Raw genomic sequence first — 15133 nt, forward strand, 5'->3', positions numbered from 1 at the left:
TAAAATTATAAAAATATTAAGTACATACAACAATAAGAAATTAAGAATCCCTGATTGCTCCCAACTCTCCCCTTCTTCTAAGTTTAGATGGGAAGAAGCTAACATCTTTCTTTTATTACCCTTTCTCCCTCAGTCTGGATAGTAGGGTAATCTCCACTAACAGCACCTTGCTGCTATTCCAAAGAATGACTTATTTTGAAGCACACTAAGGCAGCTGGAGGAAGGGAAGAGAACTGGTCTACCATTGCTTCCCCTGGCAGCCTCAGTGTTTTGGAAAGCCACTGTCAGCAGCACTGAATGTTGGGCATAAAGCTTAGCATTTACTCAGTGGCAAAAGCTAATCCAGACAAATGCTCCCCAGTAAGTCAACGATGGTGTGCTTATTCTCTGTCTAGAGCAAGTCATCTGGCACTTCCGAAACATCAGCTTGGGAACAGCTGTGCCTGCAGCAGTTAACTCATCTAGGTGACCACTAACACTTCTTTGGTACTGCAGACCAGTCTTTTCACAATCTTCCAAGTGATGCCCATCATCAGCTGTAGCAACAGAAGAGCACCCCCTGTGCATTCCAGAGTGTGAGGTCTTCTGAACAAGTGTGCCTGCATGACACGTCCCACAGAAATAAGAACAGAAGTGTTAATTATCCTCCAACAAAGCTGAAATCCTTCTTGCTCCCCCGAAACATCCCTAACATGCACGCAATCTTTAACGAGATTTGCCACCCGAAGCCTATGCCTCCCACTGGAAAAGCCACAGCAACTCCCAGGGCATCTGTCCCAAGCTGCTCCATGCTCACAGGAGCTTCAAACACGTCCTGAAGAGTGTTAGGGAGCTGCTGGACCCGTGACATGTCTTGGTAACTTTCAGTACATATCAGGAGCTAGTGGGATTTTGGAAGAAAATGCATGTCTGTTCTATGAATATGGGTAATAGGGACTACCAGGCAAGAGCACTGAGCTCCCTCAACACAGGATGATGTGAGAATTAGTTTAATGCAATTCTCAGCTCTGCCTTTATGGAAGAATCTGGGCAGATAAAGACCTGCACAGCAATAGTATTCAGTGCCTTTGGCAGGGACCTTGAGACAGCTGATCTCCAGCAGATGACAGAGAGCAGCAAAACTCCAGCAACAGGTCTTAAAGCAAGCCTTGACAGGATATAGACGGTGTAACAAGGAGCCACATGTGAAGGCACCGGACTTGAACTTGAGTATTTGGGGCCTGCCTGCTAAAACAAGTGTCACATACCACCATCAGCTAAGGAAAAACAGAACAAAATGCCTTATGCACAGCAGCCTGCCAGACAGGTACTGCACCGCAAATACGCTTCATGCCTTGTGCTAAGCCACAAGCGTGACCCACTGACCATGAAACAAGGAAGATGTCAAATGCTGGGGGCAGCCAGCAAGTTCAGAGGTACACCTGGGACCAGCAGCAGGAAGAAAGGGGAGCATCCCCATGACTTGTCCCCTGAACCCTTGAATGAAGGAAGAGACTAGAAGGTGCAGCTATAGCCTTGGATTCTTTCACTCAAGGTGCTCTGTGTTCAATTTTTCCTTAGACATGATTTAAAAATTAAAAAAGGAAAAAGTTTAAGTTTGACATATTAGAAGAACATGCTGCTGTTTAAAAGACAAACTTAGTTAACAGCAGAAAAGTCACACCTGAAGAAGCTATTTAAAAGGTTTGTGATTAACTTCTGTTAATAATAATACAACTTTATCTTTGTGACACTTGTAGAATATCTAACAATAGATGTGGACCAAGGTTCATAATGAGTTTTCCAGCAAAACCCAAGCTCATCCAGATTGTTTATTTCTGGTAGAATGTTGGAAGCATTAAAAACTCCATGACTTTCAAGCATGTGCTGTACTTCACCTTCCCACACCAAGAAGCAAATTCATTAAGAAGAAAAATAACTCACTGAAAAAAAATGCCAACCAACAAAAGTGACATAATGCCTCCCCTCCCTCTTCACACTCTTATAGGTCACTTCAGTGTATCTAGGGTATGTAGACTTAGGGTCATGCAATTTATGCAGAAGCAGGACTTCTGCTATAGCTTCTGCACATGACAACGCGTGGCTCCTGCTAGTGACCAACTGTCTTTGCCAAAACCAAACCCGGATGGTTCAAAGCAGAAATTTCAAGAACAACCTGTCAGGTTGAGAAAAGTGCAGTTGCAAATATTTAACTTCCGCGACCTATATTTTGCCTACCTTTTATTTGTCTCCCTGTTGTATTCAAGCACCAAAAGAAAGGCTTTACAAGAACATAGTAATCAAAATATAAATTAGAAAATACTTCAGCAGCTTGAAAAAATTCTCGTTCCTAAAGACCTGTTAAACAAATATGCACTCTAGATGGCAGCAAAACATTACCCAGCTAAACACGATTTCCTTTCAGCATAGAAATTTTAAAAGGAGAGATGCTTAATCAAAGAGGCAAATAAAAATATCTGTATACAAGATATGCCAAATAAAACACAACGTGTATATTAGCAAGTGTTTGTTGCAATGACAACACTAATCTGCCAAGCAAATTTCTGGATTCTAGGTTGTCCACTTTTTGTGTGCTTAGTATTTAAAGAATAGTTTTCAAAGTGCCCTGCACCAGTAAACAGAAGTTCCAGCATTGTGCACGCAGTCTGCATTTAAATATCTCTATCCTGTCTCAGAAATAGCAGGAAGTTATAGTATTGCTGCAAAAGCCAGTGGAAAATTAAGAATCATATGCTTCAGTGAATTACAACACTAGGTTAAACACTCTCATTGAGTAGTTGCATTCAACTTTTAAAGTTGTTACCTGATTCTGTTTGCAAATTTTCTGATATTCGAAAACAATGCAGTTTGCTGAAGTTGCGAGAAAATAACTGCACACAGCTTGGAGGAAGAATCATATTCCTTAATCTTCCAAAAGTACATTCTGGTGTGACAATTATGTAGCAAGCAGCATGAGCCTATAAATAGAAGCATCAATTAAGAACAAGAACTTGATGCGACACAAAGAAAGCAAATTTGTTTATAACAAAATATGCACTGGTATTGCAAAACTTTCATGAAATTAGTGATCCATTTTTCACCCTAGATTTTAATTTGTTCCATTCAGTTTTTGTATAAACAATAATTGGAAGACTTAACATGTGAAGAAACACTAACTACTACAAACCTCCCCAGTTAAAACCTAAAGGTTTTTATGCAGCTCTGCGGGGAAATTTAAAGTTTTGGTCTCAAACTCTGGATCTTACATTCTATATGGATATTTACTGGGAGAGGTGGGAAAAGTAGGCAGGTTATACAGAATAGCTTGAAAATAACAATAGCCTCTTACACAGTTGTACCCGCTTACAGATTCAGAGATAACACCGTTTGGAGTTCTATTCCAAAACAAGACTGGCTACTTTCTGCCTTTACACTTGTGTGAGGTCGTTTGACATTATTGAATACGCATACCTTTGTATGTGTGGCCATATACGTTACATGTGTTAGACTGTTCTCAAAGACAGCAACTCCCACTTCAGAAATTATGATACAAATTAAAAATATAGCACCCATGATATTTTTTTAAAAAATTTAAATTATTCAAATCATACCTGAAATACCAAATAAACTCATAGTTTCATTTTAAATTATTATTACATAGGGTACCTCATCTTGCCTTAAGCGGCAAATTAATGACTTCTTACATATACTTTTCAGTTCCCACCCCATCTGGTGCTACTTTGCACTTTCATCATATTTCAGTAAGAGTTAGCATTAAGTGGATAGACCAGCTGTTATCTACACAGCAGACTGTGTGTCAGTATGCAAAAAGCTGTGGCTTTCATGAAGATTATTGAAGAGTACCATATCATGTTGCACAGGAATAAACATGTGTCACGTGAACGGAAAAACACCAAAACCAATACTGACAGCTTAAAAAAAACCCCAATCACACAGGTTAAGAACTATTCTACACTGAAAGAGGAATAACCATATTAGAATGGTAAGTCTTTGACCTTGCTGAACTCATGTGATTTGAAAGAAATTCTGATTTCACACAGAAAAAGTAACCACAGGCTTCTAAGCAGAAATGTATAATGATTAGTCCCTGTTAATTTTTAATTCCATTGGATTTACATAAAGTTTAACTGTGATTCTGAGAATTGCTCATTTTAATGACTAATGGGGGTGATTTAAAAAATCTGATTTTTCATCCAATTCGTAAGTATATATTTATCTATATAAGTGTATAAATAAAGTGTATTTATAGTGTATATATTTATGAAGAATACAAACAAAGTATATTTATATAAAGTGTTCAAATAAGCATGTGCATATATATATTTATTTTCATATATATTTTAATATATATATACACACAAACACACACACATATATATGGTTCCCACAAATACACACAACAGCACAACATACCAGGATGCCACACCATTCACATCTCATGCCAGACAGCACCTCAGAAGAGCCACAGGTTTTTTTGCAAACTTCGCAACGAGCGCTTGAAGAAAGGTTTCCCTCCCTCCAGTGGTGGTGGTAAGTATCCTGGGGGAACATGTCACGACTTAGCATTACACAAAACAGATACAGAAGCATCTTCAACCTAACTTTAAAATCAACAATTCAGACAGCTCTGAGGAAACAGCAACACAGACTGGGACATTAAGTGTCTTCTCACTATAAATATGAACTTGAACAACCTATATTTCACTGAAATAAGTTTATCAAATAATCAAAAATTTATCACAGTGTTTTTTCTTCCCAGTCCACCAAAACCAGTATTATTAAAAAAAAAAAAGAAAAAAAAAAAAAAAAAGAAGAATCTTGAAAGGTCAGTATTATGAATGTATTTTACAGTGAGAAGCTGGGCAGTCTTGCCTCAGACAGACTGCAGGAAGCCTGAGGAACATGATAATGTTTGTCAGGGATGCAAGGCAGCCAACAGCTCAACACATAGAAAAAAAGAGTTCCATGCCAGCTTCTGCCATACAAATTTTCAGATAAGATTGCAGATTTTTTTTTTTTTAATTAGGATGTTCTATACATTGCACAAACTTTTCAGCATGGTTTGAATAAGCATCACAAATATGTCAGAATTTGAGTTCTTCTTGCTATCTGTGATACATTTAGAAGTCACACATTTTCTTTGCCCGCCAATAAGCAACAAAAGTACTTTGATAATTAGCAGCATGCAAAAGATAAGGTCAAGACTCATCCCCTCCTCCAGCCCATGTTTTCACACTGAAAATGCTTTGACCACTTTCTGCTGCAGAGGCATCCACACTTACGTGGTCCTGGTGCCCATCCTGGTGACACTGCCGGCAGTCACTGCAAGCAAACAGGATACAGTCTGTGTGCACATGTAGCTCACAAACTAAAAGCATGAAAACAAGAAAACTTCTTTAAGCTGGAAACACTGGGGTTTTGCAACTCCTCCCTCCCTTCCTCTCTCCCTCCACACCCCTCCACTACCTTTTGGCACCATACTTTCTTTCCTTCATGCTCTTTTCCATGCAGCAAATATAGACAATGAAAGTTTATCAGCTCTGTCCTGTGTGTTGCTCCATTTCCTTTGTGTTAAAATGTTGCAGCAGTTGAGCTTATTTTGTTCACAAGCACTTGACATATTTCCTCCAATACAGCAAGTTAAATTTGTACAACTGTTGGCTTATTACAGCTTTGTCTCAGTTTCACAGGAACCACTGCTGACTCCACTATAATTGTGCATGGAGTCTACTTTGTTTTAATCAAATCCAAAAAACCTGAATGTTAGAAGCATTAACAGAAAGAAAGTTCTCCTTCTGTATCCAAATACCACCAAGAAGTGAGTGTAAAGTAATGGTCTTCCTGATGCAATTCTCCATTCCCTTTACAAACCCTTTTCCAAACCCTACTGCAGAGCAAGCGGGCACTTTGCGAGTGGGTTCAAAACAGCAGGTGCTTTTTCCAATGGACAGCGCCTCTCTCCATCCCTGGAGCTGTCAGAAGCACAAGGAAACAAGAGAGGAGGTGTGTTGGAGCCCCTGGCCCCAGCAAAGCAAGGGACGCTGTACCAAAAGAGGAGGAGGGGAGCAGCAGACCCCTCCAGGGAGCACCCCGGGGCCCTCTCGCTCGTGGTCCCACGGGAGATGCGGCTGAGGTTGGATCAGCCACCAACCCACGCGGCACGCCTGCACCAGCACGGACCCGCTTGGGTTTGCAAAGTGATATGAGACACCCTGACGTCAGAGCATGCAAAATGGCTGGAGGACACCATTCACAGGGAGACTGCAACAGCCAGAAGGCATGTCTTACTCAGGAAATAAATCCTTTCTGTTGCCAGGTGACACTCAATGGATTTCATTTTAAACCTGAACAGAATAAACTGGTACGTTAATCTCTGAGAAGATCTGTTCAAGCTACCTCTGCATATGGTAAACCACCATTTTACTGTGAGGAAAAGGAAAACAGTAATTTTTTCAGCACACTCTCCTAAGTGAGCTTAACATTGTCTTCCAAAATATTTGTTAGATACTGTAGCTGGAGGAGCTTTTAGTGAGGCCTATAAAGTTTTAGACAAGCTTGTTTTTGGATAAAGTACCTTCATTATTTAAAAGATGACAAAGTATAGATGTGACAGAACAAAGAATCTACAAAAAGCCCTCCACCAGATAAAATGCTGTGCTGCAAAGGATCAATCAATCATTAAAAAACACTACAGCTAAAAGATCTCAGTACCTAGCTGCATTACTGCAAGAGTGAGGAAAGTTCTCTATGGAACTCATAGACAGAGATAGATGAAAGATATTATCCTCTAGCTGCTTTTTAAAGACTTGTGTACACAAGTACTCTGAGAAGGCATCTGATTTTTTGAGCAAATGAAAGTAAGCGGCAAGTGTCAAATTCTTCAAGTATTTTTTTCTGTTCTGCTCAAACAGGTTATTGTTCCAAGCTCACTGCAAAAATCTGAAGACTGTAACCTGGAAGGTGGCAACTGCACATTAGCTCCATTATCTGAAAGTATTCTGAAAACAGTATTAAGTTATATAGAGAATAATACCTTATTTTGAAATCATTCTCTGGGCTCTAGAAAAGGTGATCAGCACTAACACTGTCTTATGCTAAGCCTGCAGAAGACCATGACCTACCATCACACCAAAGCAAAGCCTCTTTTAGCATGGCTAAGTCAACCACAAGCTTTCACATACAGCTCCCTGTACTGTGTGTCTTCACTGAGGTCAAAAGATTTTATATGAGGTGTGACACTGTCCCTCCTCCATTCATATTTCTCCATATTCATAGATACAACAAGAATGTTTTACGGTTTTGCCAATTCATCTATCAGGCAAGCTAGATGCCTGGAGTCATACCCCCACTAATTGTAAAAGTTTCTGTAGACCAAATTATGGCTTCAATGAATTAACAACAGCATTAGGGTTTTTATTGTTAATTCTGCTAACACAGGCACACACTGCCTTTGCTATACTTTCTAAGAACACAGTGGGTTCTTCTCCCTTGGTTTAATTCACATGTGCTGCTTCTAACAGCAACTTCAACTCAGAATGTGTGCATGGGAAGGGCAGTAGTGTCATGGGAGTTAAACCCTTTAGATAGCTATCCCACTGATAGGAAAGATGAAGTTTTTAGTATGTAAAGATCAAGCCAAATCAGAGGGCCTACAAAAAGAAGATTCATCTTTACCAGCCCTTCCATATTTTACACAATTCTTTGACTCATAACAGAATGATAGTTTTCTATTCAAGCTAGTCATTAAAGTGCTATGAATTCCTTTATAATTGCCAAAAACCAAAGCTGGTTAATTTCAGATATATAAACTTGGCAGAATCACCTTTTAGATGTTAACTGCCTGCCTCCCCCCAGTAAATCTGCTGATCCCTGCTGATGCTTAATAAGGAACTTCTGTAAAGGATCCAACACTAAAAAAATGTTTGGATTTCTCCCTTTCTTCTTTTTTTCTTTCCAACCCTTCTTCTTAAAAAGAAATTAGAGCAACTCTCACCATCACAAGTCCAGGTTCAATTGTTACCAATGAAGTCTATAGCAAAAATAGCTGTCCAAAACAATTAGTAATTGTCAGCAGAATTTGGAGTCCAAATATTGTAATTTTTGCCAATGAAGTGTATGTACTTACCTCACCAGAGTTTAGCATACATGCATGCTCATTTCTTATAACAGATGCCCTACCTGCACCCATAGTGTTTAGTACTTGTCTGAAAATTTTTCATTGCCTCTCAAGAAAATTTATTTTACTGGATGGTATGAAGAGTCCAAAACAAAATTATTTTAAAAGTACATCTAATTATGTTAATAATTTGCTTAGAAAAAGTAACTTCATCTTAACCCTCTTTTCTATCTTAATTATGGCAAAGATTCCAGAAAAGTTCTTTAAATTTCTGTATCAAAAGAGAACATCATAACCAAGAGTAAACTTGTACTATTAAGCTAAGTCATTAGAAGTAAGCAAAAAAAGGAAGGAAATTCAACATCTCCATCTGGATTTAAAAGCTCTACAGCTTAAAACAGCTGACTTCGAAAACAAATTCTGAAAGTATTTTTGAAGAGTAAAGAAAGAATCTTGTGCATTTTATGAACTTCAGCTGCACTTTTTACATTTTGGAAAAGTATCAGAGAAACAAGCTGTAGACTTACTGGTATTCAGAATATGGAATAGGAAACAAGTCATATTACACAAAACAAGAAAACTGTTTAATCCATGCAAGGAACATAATTCAGAACCTTCACTGAACCCGAAAAAAAAGTCCAGGCCTTTGTAACACCTAAATACAACATGCAATGTCATACTTTTCTTGTTTAAGAACAATTTACATTAAACTGTCTGAAAAAATAAATATTCCCTTGCAATGGGTACACTGCTAATACAGTAGAATCAAGAGAGTAAGAATATGAAAGCAAAATTTAGAAAGCTAATACAGTAGAATCAAGAGAGTAAGAATATGAAAGCAAAATTTAGAAAGCTTTAACTAGAATACATCACTAAACTAAGGCTATTTTCAACAGTTAAAAGGACATAGCTAGTGAAAATTTTCTTTTCAAATTCTCTATGTTTACCTCATGCCACAAAAGTTCTAAGGCTTATTCAGACAGATCATCAGAAAAGACTCTGTGGTATCTGTAGCTCTTTGACCATCCCAACAAATCATTCAGTGCACATGGTATCTATATTAAGTGACAGATTCCCACTAGTCAGAAGAACATAGTTGTATAATGAATCTAAACTCACTCGCCAAAAGCAGAAACAAAACCACTGCACCATAGTAAATCTAAACGCCCTGATCAAAGAGAAATGCTTCTTTTACACATACATATAGGTGACTATATTAAATAAATTATCTTTAGTATAACAACAGTTTTGAAAGCATCTCAAACCCCTACAGAATTGGTTCTTCTCTCAGCAGACTATCTTTTTTTTTTTTTTTAAACATTCACAGGTAATATTCATTCAAAATACTAAATTCTATTCAACCTTACAACATCAACTGAATGACAACTACTAGATATTCAAGACAGGGGAGACAAGGGAGAATTAAAGAGTTGCCCAACGTCAAAATCAGTCAAGTGCTCATGTATTTAAAATAAAAATTCTTGTGTTTGGGTGATTTAATTACTGTTTTTTCAGAGAATCCATGTCAGAACACTCAGAGCAGTACTATTTTGACAAATAATATTTTCAAATATCTTTCCATTGAAGGCACCTTGTCCCCAATACAAGCAACAGATATCTGAGACCAGTAACACATGAAAGTTATATTCCATTCTTCTGTAGAAAGGAGGAGGGTTTAGAAACTTGAATACCTGATGATTCCCTTTATCAAAAGCTTCCACCAGAAACAGAAACAAACTACCTCAACAGAAGTCTTTCTTTTGCCGTAGTAGCTTATTCTTTGCACATCTCAAGCATGGATTCAATGCATAACACCACAGACTTGCTCAAAGTAAAATGGAGGAAATATAGAAGAGCATACACATTTGACAAATTCTGTGGTTCATTGAAGGTTATTGCTTTATTATTCCTTAATTTGAGGTACACATTTCTAAGATAAATGAGTGGATGAAAATCTCTCAAACACGGTAAGGACCTATGTGTGTGTGTATACACATACCCTCAAGGTATGCAACAAAGGCAAAATGTTGTGTTACTGGATAACACACAGATGGCTATACAAGTAGGGTTTTTTAAGTTACCTTCACATCGAAAGGCAGGTGACTCTAGTGACTTCCTGCACACAGTGCAAAACTTTCTTTTGTAATGTCCTGGAGGCCCAAAACAGTGTGCAACTGGAACCTGCCAATGAAGAGTGCATAAGACATTATCAGCCACAACTTTCAAAGTGCCTGTTACAATTGACAGAAACTGCTTTATCATGCAGGACAGGACAGTATATACAACATAAACTTAACTAAGCCTGAGAACAAATATATAGGCAAATCATGCTTTATGAAAAATGTGATGCTTAACATATTTGAAATATTTTATTTTAAATAATTATTTAAAAAAATATTTTTAAAATTCTTGAGTTTTAAGATGTAATGTATCTAAGTGCCAGTCAGCTTCTTGATGATTCACAGTGTGCCATGAACCCAAAGGAAACCTTTGCATACCAGTGCTGTAAAACTTACCTGGAAGCACAGCTCTTCTCCTAAGTATTACTGATTGAATCCAGAACAATTAAAGAATAATAGTTACATATGTACACAAAATTCATTAAAGACACACTCAAGACATTTTTGAAAAACTCAGTGCTGTCACAGTCCAGTACTTGCTACATGCCTTTCATCTCTTCTTGAAATAACAGCCCAGCCAACTGGCTGAACATTGCAATTGCTGATCAATGCAAAGGCATTTGTCTGCCTCCATCACCCCCAAAGCTTCAAAGCCTGTATGGTGCAGAGATCCAGCTCTTAAGGTACATCCATACTGAGGTTCCTGTTGACTGTAGGTGGAAGATGATACATTTCAAAATCTCTTGCTAAGAGCTGTACCAACAATTTTGGCAAATGTATTTCTAGTATACTGTTCACTTATCCTAAGAAGTTAGAGTTTTTTTCTTGTTTAGTGACTAACAATGAAGACTGGAAGTGATGGTACCAAAAGAATAACAAAAGAAAAGATGAAAAATTAAGAATAGGAAACATACTTGATCTTTATACTTGTTCTAGAGACCACTCTTCCTACAAGATGCACACTATTGTTAAATTGACATTCACATGAGATGGAAGAAGCAAAATTGCATCTTTAAAATTCTAGAATCCAAATGACTTCCATAAAAGTTTGCTGTGACACAGGTATTTAGTATTATGCACCTCACATGCCCTTCCTGATATGACAAACATATCAGATTTATCTTCCGGTTCTTGCACCACAAAAAATATGTATTTCTAGTAAAGGCTGATAAATAATTATTTAGGTGTGAAATGAAATTAATTATTTCCAGGAAAAAGTTGGAAATAACGACTTAATATACACTTAAGTGACAGATAGCTTCTTTTCTCCCCAGACATACGAATAAACAATCCTCCAAAGTCACCGAGTAGGATTTGAATTTTTCTCCTTGTATATTAGGGCCTTCCTGGGAACCACTAGCAGCAAATCTGACACAGGCTGGGAACACAGAATCTGATGACCCAGAAAGTTGCTTCCAGTTATAAAGGTCTATTTCCCACCAGTGTTTCTACCTTTAAAAACGTGGGGACAGTTACACTAAACAATCCTGTACTTCAGGCACGCCCGAAGTAATAAGTGAGATGAAGTTTTGACAGATGTAACACAATGAGAAAGGAACGTTGCTGGAAGTTTAATTATGAAAAATCACTAAACCCCAAACTACAAAGCATGTGGTTCCTCAAGTCCTCCTCAGAATTAATCTTTGGGAGTAAAGCAGGATGAAGAGAGGTACAAAACATGCCTATGTTATCAGACGTGAACAAGGTCATGCACAGCAGCTGATCAGTCAAGCAGAGTCACCAGCTCATTGCCTCAGCAGATCATGTTGTCTGGAGGAATCCTCAGTCCCTGACTGATCAGAAAACTGTCTGGATCCCAGGCTACCTACCATGCTGGGCTGCCAGCCAGCCTACCAAAAGGATTTCATATTATTGTCTCCAACATGACATATTACAAAATACCCTTGCTTCCAAAAAGTTGCAAATTTGTACTTTATGTACAAGTTTGGGATTTAAAAATACAGACCAACCATGCTTTGGGGTCCATCTCCTACTCCCATCAACCGATACAGAAATTTCACTCTCTGCAGCCCTCCAGCTCTGACTGACACAAAGTTCATGGTTGGCTAGCATTATTTTACTTTATTTTTCAAACCAGAATACCCTAGTCAGATGATGCATGTTTATAAAAAGAATATACCTCCTTCGGGGGGAAGAAAGAAGTCCTAGAGAGCCTGGGAAACTTCAAACTATCTCAGATTAAGTTCAAGGCTCATAATCCCTCTGCCCACTATTCTTGCACCTTCATGCTATTTCTTCAGGTGAAAGGAAAAGCCAAACCTCACTTGTACAGTAACATACAAGTTACCTGGCTCAGCTATTCCGGAGGTAAAGTGTCAGAGCTGTTTTCTTACTCCATCTGCTGCAAAAATAAAAGTCCAATCCCAACTTAGTGGGAGAAGGCCACTTGCCCAAAATTCATCGCACACAATGAGTTCAAGAGCAGAAAGAGATAATGAGAATGGCTACTTGAGGACAATTCCAGCCAGACACAGAAGCTGAGAAGAATACTGAAAAACCCTGGTGAGATTTTTTTCAGGAAAGCTTTTCTGCAGATCCCAACCTGTCTTCAGGTTTCAAGTGTCACCTTCAAGTCGTCTGCCTGCCCTACTCCCGCCACAGCCCCAGGCACAGCGAAGCCAGCTGTCCCCAAGGCAGTAGTATTTCCCTTGAGATCAGACAGAGAGAAGACCTTCTTTAGCTCTCGAGTGGCGAATAACCTGCTTTGGACACCCAGCACGAGCATCCGATCCCCTCAACAACCCGTGTTTGAAACACAAAGAACTTTTCTTTCCGTGGCCATAAGTCTGGCTATTTTATCTTACACCTGGCATAGAAACGCACACTTTTCATTATTGTCAAAGGAAGGTTCTGCTGAAGAAAAAGGATACTCCATACATCAAAGGATCAAAGTAGAATTTTGTAGAAAACAGTATATATTTGGGGAACTACTGTGAGAAGGACTTTGACAGGACTCAAACTTATTCAGGGTCTGACTGTACTTATCCAGAAGACTCATGGGAAGGACAACAAAACTAAATGCTGCCATTGTTCAGACTCTGATGACAATCCTCTGAAGTCTCTGGTCACTGTCAAAGCGAAGGGAAAAACTTGCCGACTGAAATGTTGCATGGGAGAAAAAAAAAGGGAAAAAAAGGAAAAAAAATCTGTTCCTTCAACTTCTTCCTTTCTGAAACAAGCCAAAGAAACTTTGTTTATTATGAGTGGCCTTTCTAATTTACTTTAGAAGTGACAGGTGGAAAACCACTGCAGAGCCTGGTGAGAAATGGGATGGGAGTAAGGTGGAAAACGAGGAAAGGTAAAAGAACAAGTACAACATAACAAACTCATCAATCACATCATGTTCCTCATAGCAGCTCCCTACATTTCGTTTCTTGAGGAAAAAGTTCCAAGAACCCAGTACATAAAAAAAAAAAAAAAAAACAAAAAACAAAACTCAGCATGTCAGAATATGAAACATTATTTTTTCACTTATATCCACCCATATAAGTACAGCAAAGTACAGACACATAAGGTGGCCTACAGAGAGAAAGTTAATAATTGATGAGACTTTAAAACCATTTTTCCAATACAACTACTTAAATTACTTTATGCAAACCACTAAAATCGATTTCCACAGAAATATACAGAAAACTTCTGCTAGTAATACCATTAAATGACATCTAAGTGCCCTGAGAGTATTGATCAGGAGCCCATCAACAGAAAGTATAGTGGTAACGCTCCAGCATAAGCTCCAGAATGACTTTGCGTTCATGGACAAGACATAGGATCCTAGCTTCTATTTTGTCCCCCGCCATCTGTTACAAAATTCAAAGCATTAGAGAATGCAACATATTTCTGTAAAAGTTTGTATCAGCCTGTAATAAACCTTGATCCTAAAGAAGCCTAAGCTTAGGTTCTAGCCCATGCAGTGCAATCTGTGCAAGTGCACAGCAGCTCTGCATCATACAGAAAGAACAGCAACAAACTGCTCTTAACATCCAAACTTTGAAAGAAAAAGAAAAGACACAACTGTTTTCTTTTGGTAGTGTTTTTTAAAATTATTCCTCATCCTAAAATGCCACAGGGTATCAAGCATCATGATAGATCATGAATTTAAGTGCTTTTCAATTGAGATTAATTCACTACACACAGAGCAGCCCAGCTACCACCCAAACCCTCTGGTTTGTGGATAGAGTCAGGTCAGGTCAAGTCTCACAGGTCTGCAACCTTATGGATACCTCAGTAGGGAAAAACACAGCTCCAGGAAGGCCTGTTCTTCACTCAGCTGAGCTGCTTTCTACCAGCTCAGGCAGAAGAAAGCTTTAAACCTGAATCCTGAGCCAAAGACTTCCAAGACTCATAGGGGAATGAGAGAATTACAAATATAACAAATACCAGAGTGACAGTGGCTGTCCTGGGCAGTCTTAAAAAAGAACAACCTACTAAAAACTTTTCCTAGGCCTGTGTCTATTATTTCACCCATGCATCTCCTTCCCCATCATATCAGAGTGCCTCACATTTGGCAGGACTTTATAAAATGCACCGGAGAGACTGAGAAAGCAGGGCTACAGGACCTACAGTAGTGTGGGGCAGCTTTCAGGCAGGAACAGGTACACAGAAATAAAAATACAAACACTTTCAAAATAGCCTCCCAAGGTTGAGCAAAAGGAGTTTAACTCAAGGTCACTAGTTTTCAGTTCAAAAACACTGTGGCATTTCAAGCATAAGCACAACTGGCCTGCAAGCAACCATCATCATGCAGTGCCAACAAGGGTAGTCACACTGGGTCTTTCACAAAGACTGTGACAAAAAAAATTGCAGATACAAATTAAAATGGTGTATCTGAAACAAGAAGACCATCTATGGATTCTGATGTTTCCAGTGCAAAAGTAAT

At 38.6% G+C, this 15133-nt stretch overlaps 1 protein-coding gene across 1 annotated transcript in view; it reads right to left on the bottom strand.

The window, feature by feature from the left end:
* Positions 1-15133, bottom strand: part of DGKQ (diacylglycerol kinase theta) — a 98615-nt gene that overhangs the window by 52758 nt on the left and 30724 nt on the right. Inside the window, exons 3-6 of the mRNA XM_033000993.2 lie at positions 10198-10297; positions 5283-5368; positions 4414-4539; positions 2804-2957 (exon numbers count right to left, since the gene is read on the bottom strand). Coding sequence (XP_032856884.2) covers positions 2804-2957; positions 4414-4539; positions 5283-5368; positions 10198-10297 — 466 coding nt within the window. The remainder of the gene's footprint in view (positions 1-2803; positions 2958-4413; positions 4540-5282; positions 5369-10197; positions 10298-15133) is intronic.

The sequence above is a fragment of the Tyto alba genome, unplaced genomic scaffold, assembly GCF_018691265.1.
Source record: "Tyto alba isolate M040663 unplaced genomic scaffold, T.alba_DEE_v4.0 Super-Scaffold_13, whole genome shotgun sequence".
Taxonomy (NCBI): Eukaryota; Metazoa; Chordata; class Aves; order Strigiformes; family Tytonidae; genus Tyto; species Tyto alba.